This window comes from Neophocaena asiaeorientalis, unplaced genomic scaffold, assembly GCF_003031525.2.
Source record: "Neophocaena asiaeorientalis asiaeorientalis breed wild unplaced genomic scaffold, Neophocaena_asiaeorientalis_V1.1 scaffold70, whole genome shotgun sequence".
Classification (NCBI taxonomy): domain Eukaryota; kingdom Metazoa; phylum Chordata; class Mammalia; order Artiodactyla; family Phocoenidae; genus Neophocaena; species Neophocaena asiaeorientalis.
In genome coordinates, this window is record NW_020175410.1 from 748,891 (window position 1) to 766,767 (window position 17,877).

General features: G+C 36.5%; 1 protein-coding gene across 4 annotated transcripts in view; it reads right to left on the bottom strand.

Moving 5' to 3' along the window:
* The window catches only part of BZW2 (basic leucine zipper and W2 domains 2), a 60,041-nt gene that overhangs the window by 16,619 nt on the left and 25,545 nt on the right, over positions 1-17,877 (bottom strand). For all 4 annotated transcript variants that reach the window (XM_024766984.1, XM_024766986.1, XM_024766988.1 and 1 more), the window contains 4 exons: positions 14,780-14,956; positions 10,152-10,255; positions 6,941-7,006; positions 3,152-3,287 (listed from right to left, as the gene is read on the bottom strand). In XM_024766984.1, the coding sequence (XP_024622752.1) occupies positions 3,152-3,287; positions 6,941-7,006; positions 10,152-10,255; positions 14,780-14,956 (483 nt within the window). The remainder of the gene's footprint in view (positions 1-3,151; positions 3,288-6,940; positions 7,007-10,151; positions 10,256-14,779; positions 14,957-17,877) is intronic.

Below are 17,877 nucleotides of genomic sequence, written 5' to 3' on the forward strand. Positions count from 1 at the left end.
CCACACAAAAAAAAAAAAAAAAAAAAAAAAAATAGCTATGTTAATCAGGAATCTACTCAATTACATACCCATATTTATAATAAGATTTATTTCCAATATAAATAATCAGATAACTAATAGCTTTTCTGTGAACACTCCAGATTTCTAAATTAATGTTGCATTTGTTCAATGAAGAGTTAAGGAGTAGTTGAAATATTAAACTGATTTTTCTGAGTTGAAGGCTTCAGTATCGTTGATGGTCTAAGCAGTGTCTATTCTCCTTTCCTCTTTCCTAAGAGAGTTCCCATGTTGCTCAGGCCAGGTGACTTCCATCTAATTAGTCTAAGCCCTGGCACCACCTTCTTCTGCAATGATTAGCCTAGTGATCTAAGTTGTTGGCCATAGCATCCCCCAACAATTACTACTGGGTGGGTCATGTGACCAATTTCAGCCAATCAGCTGAAGGCAAGATAAATTATCCTATGTTCAGAAGTGCTCTTCCACTGAACCTGAATGAAGAAGCCTGTGCCATAACTGGACTAGCAGACTTCTTTTAAAGGCTAAGGAGTCCACCCTTGGAATGAAGTCGATGCTATGGTAATGGGGGAAAATGCCTGAGTCCTGAATGATATTGCTGTTCACCCTGAAGTCTGCTCTGCTTTTATATTTATTGTTACATAAGAAATAAATGCCCTTGGTGGGGCTGGGTGGAGGGAATAACTTAGGAGGTTGGAATTAACATATACATACTACTATATATAAAATAGATAACAAACAAGGACATACTGTATAGCACAGCGAACTATACTCAATATTTTATAGTAACCTATAAGGGAAAAGAATCTGAAAAAGAATGTATGTATGTGTGTGTGTGTGTGTGTATAACTGAATCACTCTGCTATACATCTGAAACTAATACAACATTGTAAATCAACTATACTGCAAAAAAAAAATTAAAAAAAAAAGAAAGAAAGAAAAAAAGAAATGCCCTTGTATACAAATTTGAGTCCTGCCTTCCAGTTACTTGCTGGTAAACAAATTCAAATATATATATATATATATATATAATAAAATTTATACAGACACCAACTTTACCCAATTCTTTTCTTTTGAATAGCAGAGAAACTAAGCCCCCCAAATTGTCTATGACAATAACACCTGTGATATGACCTGGAGAATTTTATGTTATCAACTTGTTGACCTGGATTTTTAACATTACCATTCGTTCCAAAAGTCAATATAAAACACAATATAAATTTATGTAATTAAATAAAAATAAAGATAACAGATCTTGTAATCCTCATTGTAAGTAAGAGAAATAAAGCATGCTTGAAACTAGGAGTCTAAAAACCAGGCTCAAACCTATCATTTTACATTAAAAGTGGCTCTTGGTGGAAGGATTGGAGAAATTTCTTTGTACTTGAGATTCTACTGAGTGGAGGGTCTCCCCATAGCCATTTGTTGGGTGGGAGGTTGGGGAAAAGGTATAATTTCATAATCCCTTCCTATTTGGGAAGCAGAAGCTTAATACTTTTGTTTCTAGAGATGCTGGAGTATAAAGAAAAACCATAATGACATAGGTACTACGTCACTTCCATAACAAAGGTATTTTTCTTCTCCTTTCCTACCCCTCTAACATTTTACCATAAAAAATTTTAAACATAAGAAAAGTTGAACAATAAACACTCATTTACTCACCATCTAGATTCTATAACAGTTAATATTTTGCTGCATTTGCTTTATCAGGTCTGTCCATTTATCCTTCTAATAATTTATTTTTTAATACATTTCAAAAGAAATTGTATACATCATTTAGGTTTTTAATACAACCAGAAAGGCAATTATTTTCTGTTATAAACACTAGGGATAATCTGATGTAATTAATATTTACATTTTATCTTGTCTTCCTAGTATAAAATGTCTAGCACCATAAGTAAAACATGAAGGATCATGAATTCTCTTCAGGAGAATACTTTAAAGTGCTATAGTATTAACAATATATTAATAACAATTAGAGAGCCTGAAAACTATAGAGAATCTCTAAGTAATATCATTTGACTCTTGGTTTACTACTTTTTTTCGGTACACGGGCCTCTCACTGTTGTGGCCTCTCCCGTTGCGGAGCACAGGCTCCGGACATGCAGGCTCAGCGGCCATGGCTCACGGGCCCAGTCGCTCTGCGGCATGTGGGATCTTCCCGGACCGGGGCACGAAGCCGCGTCCCCTGCATCGGCAGGCGGACTCTCAACCACTGCGCCACCAAGGAAGCCCTGGTTTACTATTCTTTTCTCAGCTACAAGAAACTATAACTCATTTCACTGCAGGTATTAATGGGGCTGGGACTTCACATTTATAGGAGAAAAACCAAGTTCTAAGAAGAAACAGATGTTTTCACAAAAGCTCTTTTATTTTTAAGAAAAAAAGAACTCTTTGTTTTGTGTTGCATTATAATTTGAATATCATCATCCTCCTGCAAGAAAAAAAGCCCACTTTTGTATTATTCTATAATCAAGTAATCGTATGTATGCCCATCAAACTCTTAATGTCTTAAAATTAAAGCAAAACTCTAAGGCAGCCACCTGGACTTCTAAAACAGAATGAATATCTTAAAAATGTGATCAAAATGAACATCTGAGCACAACATCTTGAGGGGAAACAGTTCAGAAGAATGGCCCCAACCAGGGAAATGAAAAACAGTTTAAGGGGGCATTTAGGAATGTGAAGGGCCATTTTTGGCTATTCTGCTAAATGCAGGCGGGTGTTTTAGGCTGGCATTCTGTGTCTGAGGGCAAAAAGGTTAAATGACTCACAAAGCACAAAAGAGTCCTGCACAATGAAGCACTGTCCCAACGAAGTATGCCAGTAAGCATCTACGTTGGACCAGATCAATTTCAGGGTATTTGACCTAGGCATTGAGTCTTAAACCAAAATTTCCAGCTTATTATTATTCTTTATTTGTCTTTGTATAGGTGTGCATATTTTTTCTCCTAATTGCCTACAATAAATATGTACAATTCTCTTATTGTTTGAAGACACACACTCACACACACAAGTCTCTTACATGGAGGATGGGTGGGAAGTAGAGAACACTAAGAAGAGGTACTGGTATTTTTCTATCTTTGGCTTTTCTTTTCTTTTCACATCTGACAGGTAAGAAAATGAGCATAAATACCTTCTTTGACTAAGCTGTCAGTGAAGAGACTGGTGAGGATGTTGGCAGGAAGGTTACCATTGCCCAGCAGAATCCCAGACAGCATTGCCAACTTGGTCTGCTCTGCTTCAGAAAAGGCTTTAAGGAAGAGGAGAAGCTGTGGGTCAAACAAAAGAAACCATGTCTATAAAGTAAAGGACTAAGGTAGAAAAATAACACACAATGTACATCCATAGCTAGACGTCACACAACCGGTGGGTCTTATGCAGCACACTTCTTATTCATTGGAGACACACCCATATGTTCGATTATAAATTGGATGCGTTATCATAGTTCCTTTCTTCCAAGTTCACTTACAACAAAGCTATAGATAGCATTCATGGGAAGGAAAACAGACATTTGGAGAACAATGTAAATGGGTCACATAAATAATTTACATTCGACTTTGTATATGACAAAGTGTAAGTATTACAAAGCGTTTTCTGAAATACACTATTGTCTTTCATGTTTTTCACTTCTATGCATGCTTCCCCCTCCATCCTCATCCTACAATACATCTACCCATCTTCTTTGGGTTATTACAAAAAACAAACAAACAAAAAAAAACAGGAGTCAATAAGCTTTGACATGTAGCATATACTTTTCTGAGCCCACAGCATAAAAAACTTTTTAAAAACAAGACTGCTGAGTGAAAAAAGGGTTTTCTAGGTTCTTGATGCCTCTTTTAAAATAATGAGATTCAACACAACATTGTAAATCTGCTATACTTCAATAAAAAAATAAAGTTAAAATAAAAAAATAAAAACAATAAAAGATATATAAACAAACAAACAAACAAAAGTGAAATTCAAACTAGGTATTTCCTAGATCATACAGTTTTACCACCAGCCCTGGTGATGAGGTAATGACGGATGTAAGATAAAGAAAAGTTCCTAGCAGAGTAAAGGCCTCTGCTGTGATTTTGTAGTGAGAGGATGGCAGTGTTGTTTGGGTCCTTCTGGGTCACAATGCTGCCATCCTCTTATCCCAGCAGTAGGGAAAGTAACAAAGTAGCAACCCCAGAGTGGTTGAAGGGAAGCCAAAGCAAAGGGGATTAGACCCCACTTGCCATTTTGAATTCTAAGAGTATCCAGGCTTATAGAATGCCCTCCTTCCTAACCCTCCTCCACTTAGGGCTTTGACTATATTATATTTATATTCCATGGCTATTTTCTCTGTTTCAACAGACCTTGGGCATGTTACTGAGATTCCCCAGGGCCCAGTATCACTATCGGGGCCCTGTTGACTTTTTCATTACTCTGTACTGACAAAAAATCACTGGCATCAATATAGGCTTATTAAATGGTTTAGGGCCAATGAAATTCCATTAGCTCTGTGCAGTGGGTAGGACTATATTAACTTACCATTCCCAACAGTTAAAGGATTATTACATTACAGAGAGGTTATGTGACCCCAAATATTTATATGATGAGTAAGTGGCAGAACTGGAACCAACCAGTCCATTTCACTCCCAATTTATGCCTATTAAAATCTCACTGATTTAAAAAGAAGTCACTTTCTAAGTTCACAAGAAAAGAGGGAGTGAGGGAAGGAGGTATCAATGGTTAAAGCTCCAGTGAGCCCCAGGAATGGGGTAAAAAAAACCGACAAAACTGTAGCTACTTTATATTAATCTGGCTTCTTTCTCTTATTATCAAAATAAGTAAGATTGAAGTAAATAATGAAAAATAGCGCCCAAGATTAAAATATTAACACTACTTGTTTAAGCACATTAATATACTCATATGCATCAAAAAACCCCTCAATTATAACAAAATGGTGCAAAAATTATATCTTTTCTTAAAATTAATATCCACATTGCTCAATTATACTAGTCAGCATTAAAATCAGATGCTACATGTATTGCAGCAGAATTTTCTCTAAAAATTGGATACACTGGGCTTTCCTGGTGGTGCAGTGGTTGAGAGTCCACCTGCCGATGCAGGGGACACGGGTTCGTGCACTGGTCCGGGAAGATCCCACATGCCGCCGAGTGGCTGGACCCATGAGCCATGGCCCCTGAGCCTGCGTGTCCGGAGCCTGTGCTCCGCAACGGGAGAGGCCACAACAGAGAGAGGCCCGCGTACCGCAAAAAAAAAAAAAAAAAAAAAGGATACACTGTGAAAAATAAATAATTCTTGAAAGCATGTTCATCAAATGAATCAAATGGAAAGTTTTCAAGGTTCAAATGAACTAAAAGAAAAACATGAGTGATATTATTAGGCAAAATGATAAGATGTTTATTTGAATGCTTTAACATCATTTTTTTGTCATATCTATCCCTCTATTTTAATGATGCACTTGTTATTTTCTAAACATCTATCAATATAATGGACCACTTTTATCCATTTAAATGTTTTTTCATGTTAAAAAAAGTAATACCTGCTAGTAGAACAAATCTAACAACACAGAATAATATAAAAATGTGAGTAATCTCCTCTTTAATCCTATTTCCTTAGAATTAACATTATTAACAGTCTGACGTGTTCTTTCAGATTTCTAAATGCAATTATATATGTCTACATTTTATAAATAACTAGATGCATATACACATGCTTTTACTGAATTATGCACTGATAATAGCTCAAACTTGTTAAGTGAAGCAGACAGTCTTCTGAACACTTCATGTGTATTAATAATTACAAAAGTCTTGATCCTCGTTTTAAGACAAAGAAATCTGAGGCACAAAGAACTTAAGTGACCTGCCTAAGGTTAAACTTCTACCAAATGGTTGCTTTTTCATTCAACAATTCATCATAGACATTTTCTTTTATCAATTCACGTGGTTATGCCTCATTCTTTAAATGACTGCATATTATTCCACTGTATTGAGAGATCATAATTTAATTAACCCATCTCCCACCATGAACATTTAGGTTACATCTCAATACTGTGATGAACGTCTTTATACATATAGTTGTATGTATCCATGCCGAAGGATTCTTTTAAGTGTGAAAGTTGAGTCATGGAGAATGTAAATTTAAAACAATGATTTTACTGTTTAAATGTTCTTCATTATACATGGAACCGCTTTGAACAAAGGGAAGTAAGAGTAGGTAAGCAGCAAAGTAGATGTTGCAAAGTAACAAAGTAACAAAGTAGATGATCTCTTTATTCTCTTGGTTTATAATTTAGGCATATACCTAGAATCAGAGTAACAAGTTAATGTAGTGACTGCTATATATAAATACAGAGGAGCTCCAAATTAGAAGGAGGAACATGCTGCAGTTTCTGAAAAGAGGGCTTCTTTAATAAGGTGCTATTGTTTATTTGGCTACTTATTAGAGGCCAATTACTGTATTAAGTACATTACAGCTCATCTCATTTATTAGTACAACAACCATAAAGTATGTACTTTTATTGCAGCTATTTTATAGATGAGAAAAACCACTGAGATTTACACCCAGACACTATTTCCAAAGATGTGCTTCTATCCCCTTTGCTAAACTGTATCTTCTAAAATTAAGGAATTTTACTGAGTATTAGCTGCTGTGCTATGCTCTTTCACAAGCTTTAACTAATTACATATTCTGTAAAGTTATTCCTTTGAACAAAGCATGCTGGCTTACATTAAACATGAAGGAAAAATTCTAGGCTAATCACGTTTTCTTTCTACAGCTATTAGCTAATGATCTGTCATACTCATTCCTTCATTCAACAAACATTTATTAAAAACTTAAGAGGTCCATGGTACTTCTGGACCATCACAAAATTTTTGTCCCTCTTCATTTCATCATTTTAGCAAACAGAGCATTACAGTTGAATTTTTACCTTTTTCATTTCATCCTCAAATGCCTTTTCCAAATACTTATATCTCCTGATGAGTTTATTGAAGACCTAAACGTAAAAGAGAACCAGTCAATATTACGTGAACAATTTTAAAAGGCAATAGAAGGAGGTGTAGAAACTCACCCTAACTACAAGGGTCTACACTAATAAAAAGGTGTAGTTAAACATTCTCAGACTGTGGTATGAGAACTATCAGCATTTCAAGGAGTTATTATGACCTGAGGGAAAAAGAGGATCAAAATGCACATGTAGAATAAAACAGATTCACTTGAGAATGTAACAGGTGAGAACCAAAAATAACTTTGATGAAAATGAAATGAATATAATTTTAAAACTGTGTGATGCAGAGATTGAAAATAACTGAAACTAAGGGGATCATAGATAGAATCACTTACACGCTGGATATGATGAAGAGGAGATCAGAGTTCAGGAGACAATATACTCCAGGTGAACACAAACATGATTTCAGCAGATAAGCAATAAAGATTACTGGCCTCCACAATCTAGTTAGAATTCTCAAGCAGGGTTTGCAACTGTGTCAGTGGAATTCTAGACTGTTTTTAAGAGGAATGATGTTTGTTATGGATTGAGTTCCTGTTCCTCCTAAATCCATATGTTGAAGTCCTACCCTCAATGTGACCATTTGGAGGTAGGGACTTCGGGACAGGGTTAAGTGAGGTCATAAGGGTGGGGCCCTAGTCTGACAGGACTGATGATGGTCTTCTAAGAGCCAGGAAAGGAAACCTCACAAGGAACCAAATCCACTGGCACCTTGATCTTGGACTTCCCAGCCTCCCAAACTGCAAGAAATAATATTCTCTTGTTTAAGCCACCCAGTCTGTGGTATTTTGTTACGGCAGCCCGAACAGACTAATACAATGTTCTTATTTAAATGGGGATTTTATAAATACTATTTTAATAAGTGTCAAAATGATTTCTGAATACAATTCTTTTCTCTTATACCCACGTGATATACTCTCATCTAAAACTCTGTGTTTCTTCCTTAATGTGATCAAGATGGAGTTCAAGAGTAAAAATTATAGTGTTGCCCTTTATGAGGAAAGAAAAATGAGCCAGGAGGGAATTGATAATGCAATAAGGAAAAAAATAAATAAACTATACTGAAGTCCCACAGATGTGATTTCCAACTTACACGAGCACTCACATATTTCTTAGTGTGATTATCATCAGGAAAAAGAATTCTCCTTATCCAAGAATGATTATCCAAATCCCCACAGGTAAATGTTTACATATGAAAGCAAAAGTCATTATACTACCAAAGTACTCTTCAATGAACTAACAGCTTATAAAATTAACTTCCACTCAAATACCTTTCTCAATTTAATCTCTCTCCCTGACTACCCCATTGACCTCTGTCAGTCTATCAGTATATAATAATGTTTAATAAACTTAGAAACAATAATGTATCAAAAGTTCTTTCAAATATACATATTCCATATGAAAAAATAAATCATAAGTAAAAGAAACTATCCTATTTAGAAATAATGATGAGGTTAAGTCTATATAGATCTTTTCAATTTTATGAGAATAGTAGAGTACTGATTTTTCTTCCAGGCCTTCTTATCTTTCTTTCCCAGTGGGACTCAAATAGCAAATAATACACCTTGTACTTGCATTAATTGAATCCTAACAAAAATTCTCTGAGGAAGGTAAGGCAGGCGTTAACATCATTGACAGACCTGGAAACTGCTACTAAGTATCAGAGCAGGAACAGAACTCAGAAATTCTGATCCTCAGTGAACTTATCTAATATATCATAAGGCGAGAGAGAATTTTAAACGAACAGCTTTTGAATTGAGAACATCTGCTTCAGTATCCACCTGGCCCAAGGTGTTTGTGGCCATTGACATAAGACAGTAGAAGCAAAGATTTAGAGAGGACAGGTTAGAACATCGTCCACTGAACCCACGTGCTTAACCTTTTGGTCCATTTTTAAAGATTTCCTTGGTTTTTACCTATTACACATTTCTTAAATATAAAAAAGGGGAAGAAATATCTATGCTAAAATAGCATGTGATTAAAATAATAATTTTTGAAGTTCAAATTCTTAATGGCCACATATCCCAAATTACTCAGCTTAGCATGCCTTACACATTTTAATAAACAAAGTAAAGACAGTTTCTAGCATCTGAAATCACGTAGGTGCCAGGGATTCCTATGGCCTTTTTCATATATATATATATAATGAAATGTGTAAAACAAGAAGACTTGTTGACCTGGGACTTGCCTTCATGGTTTAGATGGGAATAAAAACTGACTTTTAAGAAGAGTCAGTGAAAGAATCAGAATAGGAACACACCAACCCTAAGCTGGCTGGTCACAATGCACATATGTTCAGTTTTAGAAGGTAATGTCTACAAGGTTGTCCCATTTTACACTACCACCACTTCCTGATCTTCACCAGGGCCTAAATACTTCTTAATTTTCACCAGTCTAATGAATGCAAAAGGGTATCTCGATATTAATTGAAATTTTCTCGATATTATTGAAATTTTCTCAATGAGTTTGAACTCATTTCCTTTGTTTTTTGGAGGAATTGTGTTTCCTCTTTTCTGAAATGCCTGTAAGTCTTTTCCTAATAGGTTGCTTGTCCTTTTCTTATTGACTTACAGTTCTTTGTCTAATCTGGATATGAATCCTTTATCAGTTTTATGTATTACAAGTATCTTCCTGCCTCTTTCTTTTAAACAGTTACCCGAGAGTCTGTTAATATGAATTACTAAACTCTATGGATTGACTTATGTATTGTTTTCATCCTTTGATATTATTACAAGCAACACTATAATAACTGCCGCTGTTTGCGTCACTTTACACCTGCCACTGTCTGCAGGATGAAGTCCTCGAAGTAGAATTGCTGAGTCAAAGGGAATGTGTAGTTTTAGTTTTGAAAGAGAGTGCTAAACTGCTCTCCCTAAAGCTTGGACCAATATATACTCCTCCAGAAATTATGATTCCCCTTATCTCTTATAGGTGAAAGGTAAAGAAACTCTACTTTGGTGAAGCTTTAATGTCCATTATTACAAATGCAATTCAGTGTCTCTTCCTATGCTTAAGACCTATCTAATATCCCTATTTAAAAAGTGGCCTGTAGAATTTCTGAACCTAATGTTTTCCTAAATCCTGTTCAAATGTTTCCCTTCCAGTACAACAATCTCTCAGTGACAGGCTCTACCTGAGCATAGTTTCGGATGGTTTCGTGATCTTCATTTGCTGAAAACACACAGTGGTTGGTCATCTTGGTCTTGTCACCATCATCTATGCGTGTTCCTCCAGGGGCTAAAAAGGGAAAGGTAATGACCATTAGGACGATGCTGAAATCAGAAGAGCATTTGCAGAAGAGATCAATTCCTGCACATCAAGGAAAACGATAAAGGTAGACGTCACATAAAGTTTCATAGAATGATGTGCAACACACAGTTTTTAGATTATCATCTTAATAAAATTTTGTACAGGTGGTTGTATTTATTACAAAGGGCTAATTAAACCTTGTGCAAAAATTAATTGCATGAAAATAGACTCCTGAAGGAGGTGACTTTTCTAAAAACTAATTTACTTATAAAAGATGCATACATGTTATGATTTGTTTACATTTCTAACATAATGCAAAGTGGTTGTTCGATTTTCTATTCCTACCATAGTGTATGATGAGATTGTTGTTCTACATACTTGCCTTCACTAGATCCTACCACTACAAGTCTGGTTCTTTCCAAAGTATATCTTTAACCATGGCAGCTAAACAATAACATTTGTTCAGTGAATTTAACTTGATTATTCTCAGTGCAGTTCCTGATGTTTTCCCACATCGGGACATGATTCACTTTTTAGGCTTGATGATATTTTGCTGGACTCCAGTTCACCAATACTGGAACTGCCCAGACCTGGCTTTTACAGATCTTGCTGGTTTCTACTTCAGTAGGCATTAAAAATGTTCCCTCCTCCACCAACTCAGTTATTCACACAGGGTTGAACAGTATACACTCTGACCCCTTGTCATTTGTATTTGATCACCCAGCAGTTGCACTGGCTAGGAAAGAGTGTATTTTATCCTCTCTAACCTTTCTTCCCCATGGCCTATACAGTAATCATGGAATAAATGGATAGACCAAAAGAATGCCTTTTTTCCCTTACTCCACTTTCCTCATTCAAAGGCTCCTCCTGTAAGTTTCAATGGTGGTCATTACAAACATTGGTTGATTAGAAGACCGGAGTCAGAACACTAGGTATTTTTGTTTTCTGATTCTACTTTATCAGAATAAGGGTAGAAATTTGAGCAAGCCAAGTTAGAGTAATAACTATTACACACTCAACAAGTATTTGCAGAGTATACACTTGTATAGGCCACTCTATTTATTTTAGTGTTTTGATTTGAGTCATATTTCAGATCTTTGGATGAAATGAGCTACACATAACCAACTTTTTTACAGGCTCCGGCATACAGTTTTATAAGTAAATTAGTTTTTAGAAAAGTCCGCTCCTTCAGGAGTCTATTCTCATGCAATTAATTTACGCACAAGACTTAATTAGCTCTTTGTAATGAATACAACCACCTGGAACAAAATTTTATTAAGATGATAATCTTCTAAAAACCCTGGGCTAATGATTCCTATCTGATAGAAGTTACATAACTGAAAAGTCTGATTTTGAAACTATAGTCTTTTCTCTTAAGAGGTAAGATTTAAAAATTGCAATCCCTTACAAAAGAAAATATTTGTTACACATTGATAATATTGCTACACCTCACATTTAAAATTTTGTTCCCTGATATCGGGACGAAGTATGAATTGCCATTTCTAAAAATTTTGGTGATCCTGCTGTTTTTCTCAAACTAGAAGTAAAAGAATTTTTTAAAAAAATTTTTTATAAATTTATTTATTTTGGGCTGTGTTGGGTGTTCGTTGCAGCGCGCGGGCTTTCTCTAGTTGCGGAGAGCGGGGGCTACTCTTCATTGCAGTGTGCGGGCTTCTCATTACAGTGGCTTCTCTCGTTGTGGAGCACGGGTTGTAGGCTTCCGTAGTTGCGGCATATGGGCTCAGTAGTTGTGGCTCACGGGATCTAGAGCACAGGCTCAGTAGTTGTGGCACATGGGCTTAGTTGCTCCGTGGCATGTGGCATCTTCCCAGACCAGGGCTCGAACCCGTGTCCCCTGCATTGGCAGGCGGATTCACAACCACTGTGCCACCAGGGAAGCCCCGGGAAAAGTAAAGTATTTATTGTATCTACTCTTCAAAGGGTACGACTGAAAAACCAAGGTAACTGTTGTCTCAAGAATAACAGGGGAAGGTAAATATTTTTGTAGGTGTGAAGAAAATTCTTACATACTCCATTTGTAAACAAAATGTTTATATAAAAAGAATGCAGCTGGCTGACTTTATTCATTATATCATAGGTCTGGCCTCAGTAGACATCTGGGGTTGTACTGCCTGTGCTCATAAGTTGTACCAAACATTTGCCCTCCCCTCTTTTGGATGGATAGGTGTGGTGTGAAGGAGTGAAATCTAGGCTGCAGATATAAATTTGTTGATCATCATTATAGAGATGGTAAATGAAGTCTTGAGATAATCAATGCAAAGCATATAATTTTAAACATATGTAAGGGGACAAGTATGGAAACCTAGGAGTCACGTGAGAAGTGGCATCTAGAGAGGTAGGACGGAGTCTAAATGGTCCTATGTAAGGCAAGAAAGGAAAGCATTTCACGAATGATGAAAGGGTCAACAGTGCTGCCAGGAAGGCGCTAAGAACTGAAAAGCGTGTGTTGAATTGAATGATGAAGTCATGTGTGACTTTGGCAAGAACCAAAACCGACCGAAGACTATTCTTGCAGACCATTTACCAGTGCATTGATAAAAGTATACCGTAGGGATAAGACAGGAATAGAGGCGCAGACCTACTGGAGAACGGACTTAAGGATATGGGGAGGGGGAAGGGTGAGTTTTGACAGGGCGAGAGAGAGTCATGGACATATACACACTAACAAACGTAGTAAGGTAGATAGCTAGGGGGAAGCAGCCGCAAGGCACAGGGATATTAGCTCGGGGCTTTGGGACAGCCTGGAGGGGTGGGAGGGGGAGAGTGGGAGGGAGGGAGACGCAAGAGGGAAGACACATGGGAGCACATGTATATGTATAGCTGATTCACTTTGTCATAAATCAGAAACTAACACACCATTGTAAAGCAATTATACCCCAATAAAGATGTTAAAAAAAAAAAAAAAAAGTATACCGTAACTAAGGAAATGGAAAAAGCCAATAATCACATCAGGAAAGGTTCAACTTCACTGTTAATTATGGTTTTCATTCTTTTTAGAATCATCTAAGGTAACATAACACTCATGGGCATGAAAGGCAACAACATACTGCAGAGTAAATATAAAACAGCATGTAGAGTATCACATTTGTATAATATCATCCCATTCTCAAAAGTTTATGTATTTCGGTAAAGAGATTTCTAGGAAAGAATTAACCAAAATATTAACAATAGCTATCTCTGTGTATTGGGATTTGAACACACGATAAAGAGCTTTTTATATGTGGACTTGAATTATCTACAGGGATAAACTGAGACTTTCATAAATGATAAAACAAAATAAACTTGGTACGCAGTGAAAACAAGCAGTTCAGATCAAAAGGGGGTCTGAAAGTAAACGGGACCATGTACCAGTACAGATAGATCTAAGAGCTCAGAGGGAAGAATTAAAGGGTAGCTCTACCTAAAAATGCATGTATACACCCTGGCTTAAAGTAGATTGGCTTAAGCAGCATTTCTCAATGAAAGGCACTCACAGCACGCTGGGCAGGGCAATTTTTCATTGTACTGAATGTTCCTTGCATAGCAAAGTAGGTGGCATACCTGGCCTCCACTCCCAAGTCTTTGTAGCAACCAAAACACTTCCACACATTTGCGAAGGGCCCCTAGGCAGCTGAAAGTCACTGGCCTAGGGATCTGACAATTTCCAGTGATTTATGGTTACCATAGGAACTAATTATGAAAACCAAGTTCTAAGAATAACTATGAAAGGAAAAATGGGTGGTTGTGATACCTAATAAACATTTAGAACAATATACCATACCACTTAAATAGTATTCTGAAGCCTTTTCCCCTGATGTCCCTGCTCTATAAGACATAGTTTTTATTTTGCTTTTTATCTATCTTTAACAACTTCCAAACTTCTATCTTTAATCCTTTTACCTATACACTCACAATTACAAGGATTTTTTAAAAACTAGATTTAAACTATATTTCGTAGACAGTTTTCTATGGATAAAATAAATTTTAATGAGAATTAAATTTAATGGGGATTCTTTTTAAATTTGTTGACACAGTTAAATCTCACTGCTCACTATGCCAAAAAAAAGAAAGAAAGAAAAAGAAAAAAAGGGTGGGACTCAAAAGAAAAGTGCTATGGCAATTGGGATTTAATGATATATACTGGAAGGATCTAGATGACAAACGTAAAGTTATACTCTACTGTAGAAATTACTCCTCGTAAGTCCACTCCAGAAACATTCAAATATTAGGGACACATGGAAAAACTGGCTTTTACCTAAAGTCAAGGGGCCAATCATGTTGTATGTCAACAAAAATCCTCAATGCTATGCCTCTCTTAACTAACAATCATTTCATAGCCACATTAATACCATTCTAAATCGTAATCTAGGCAAAAGTTGTAGACTCCCATTTACATTTTTTTTACCAACTATCATAAATGTAAGCTTATAAAGATTCTATCTCATAAGAAAATCTTTCAGTAGAATTGAAAGTACATAATATTACAAGAAGGTGCTCTAATGTATGGTTTACCGAGCATACTGCCAGCCACCAGGATATCGAAGAGTGTGTCTGCATAGCGACGATAATCTAATCTTGAGCCTGTAGAGTCCAGAAACTTGGCTACAGCTTCAAGGTCATCACCAGCTTCATTAAGTCCCTGGATGAGTGTATCCCTGAAGACTGTGGGTTCGAATTTCTCTTTTTCATCTAAAATAAATACAGAATACAATTATCCTTTTACTTACACAACATATTCCCAAATGCAACCATACATTTCCTTTGTTCACTGGTTTTTATTTGATAGTATGATTATTTAAAAGTTGAAGGATGACTAAGTTTTTCTACTAGTTTTTCATGTTAAAGCCCTTGTTTAAATATTTATTCAAGCAATTTATTTCTGTTGCAAGGGGCCACACTCTATCTAATACATTAAAAAATTGATGATTGATCATTTGTGTCACTCATAGGATAGGCCAATGTAAACTACTAACCCTATCTATCTGATAAACAATAAAGTATAACAATCAAAACTTAAAATTTTGTTCCACTTAAGACAGAAAAAGAAAATGATGTGGGGAGAATCACTTAAGAATAAGGGAGAATATATAAACAAACAAAATAAAGATTGGGAGGAAGAAAATCAAGAGGGGTATCTCTTTAAATTTTTTTTAATCGAGATATAATTGACACATGATATTATATTAGTTGCAAAAATACAATATGATTTGATATTTGTATATATTACAAAATGATCACCATAATAAGTCTAGCTAACATTCATTACCCTACATAGTCACACATTTTTGTCTTGTAATGAGAAATTTTAAGATCTTTCTTAGCAACTTTCAAGTATGCAATACAGTATTTTTTTTAACTTTTAATTTTATATTGGAGTATAGCCTATGAACAAGGTTGTGATAGTTTTAGAGGCACAGCAAAGTGACTCAGCCATACATACACATGTATCCATTCTCCCCCAAACTCCCCTCCCATCCAGGCTGCCACATAACACGGAGCAGAGTTCCCTGTGCTATCCAGTAGGCCCTCGTTGGTTATCCATTTTAAATATAGCGGTGTATGCATGTCAATCCCAAACTATCCCCTCCCTCCACCTTCCCCCCTCATAACCATCAGTTCGTTCTCTAAGTCTGTGAGTCTGTTTCTGTTTTCTGCAATACAGTATTATTAACTAGAGTTATTAAGCTGTACATCACATCCTCATTACTTATTCTATGATTGGAAGTTTGTACATTTTGACCACTACCTTCACCCACTGCCCCCTCCCCACCACGTCCCCACCAGTGTGCCTCTGGCACCCATCAATCTGTTATCCATGAGCTGTTTTTTTTTTTGCGGTACGCGGGCCTCTCACTGCTGTGGCCTCTCCCGTTGCAGAGCACAGGCTCCGGACGCGCAGGCTCTGTGGCCATGGCTCACGGGCCCAGCCACTCCGCGGCATGTGGGATCTTCCCGGACCGGGGCACAAACCCGTGTCCCCTGCATCGGCAGGCGGACTCTCAACCACTGCGCCACCAGGGAAGCCCCATGAGCTGTTTTGTTGTTGTTGTTTTAAAGATTCCACACGTAAGTGAGATCATACAGAATTCGCCTTTCTCATTTCACTTAACATAATGCCCGCCAGATCCATCCATGTAGTCACAAATGACAGGATTTCCTTCTTTTTATGGCCGAGTAATGGACAGGTTGTTTCCATATCTTGGCTTATTGTAAATAATGCTGCAGTGAACATTGGGGTGCATGTATCTTTTTGAGTTGGTGTTTTCATTTTCTTCCAATAAATACCCAGAAGTGGAGTTGCTGAATCATGTGTAATTCTATTTTTAATTTTTTAAGGAACCTCCATACTGTTTTCTATAGTGGCTGCACCAATTTACATTCCCACCAATACTGTTCAAGGGTTCTCCTTTTTCCACATCCTCACCAAACACTTGTTATTTCCTGGAGGAATTTTTTTTTTTCAACAAGATATATTATTCCAGAGTACTTAAATATTTAAAAAATATCGTGAGCTATATACGTTTATATATCCAGCTTCAGAGCAGATGTTCTCAACCTTCTTGTTTTCATGACCCCTTGACGCCCTTCAGAAGTATTAAAGATTCCAAAGAGCTCTTGTTTATGGAGGTTACATCCATGGATACTTACTTTATAGAAATTAAAGCATAAAATTACTTATTACATGAAAAATATTAGTGAGAAGAGAAGCACTGTTTTACACTGTTGCAAAGCTCTTTAATGTCTGGCTTAATGGCAGACAGAGTTCCAAACATGCTGCATGCAATCTGTTGCAATATCACACAACCTGTGGCCACCCACTGTAAACTCATGAGAGAATGTGTGAAAGGGGCAAATGATATCTCGGTATTTAATTCGAAAGCAGTTTGGACTTTGTAGACGCCCTGAAGTATTTCAGAGGATTTAGGGGTACAGATATTAGGTAAGTTCCTCTCCTCAGCAGACTCTAGGGAGACATCTTGTGGAAGGTCAGTTTGGAGCAAAATCTTGAACAAAATAAAGATCATATGCTGTTGAAAAAATGTGAAGCTAGCAAACTAGAGGTCAGAAGAGGTGTAAAAAAAAAAAAAAGGCTAGGTTAAAGGCAAAGTATGTAGGATTCAGTTCAAAGGATTTCACCTTTCCCCCCACCCTTATGCAGAGTCTGCATATGGGGAGAGAGGGGCAAAAGATGAACCCAGAAGTTAAAAAAAGAAAAAAAATTCTATCACATGTGTCTTTAGAGATAAGTAGATATTGCAACTGTAAAAAAAGAAGGAGAAGAAGAAAAGAATGCTATAGAAAAAGAAACATTTCATGAATTAAAAGAAAAAGTTCTAGAAATGAAAAATATGACAGAAAAACATATGAACTCAACTGAAGAGTTAAAAGTGAAAGCTGAGAATATCTCTTAGAAACTGGGAAAAAAGTCAGAGACCTACAAAATAGGAGCAGAAGGGTAAGAAAAAGAGCCGACCCGTCAAATGTCCAAATAATAAGTGAATAAAAATATTTTTTTTTTAAAAAGGAAAGGAAAGGATTAAAAAATTTCAAGAAAGCTTTACAGTGTTGAAGGACATGAGTTTCCCAATAAAGGATTGTCTAGGGACCCA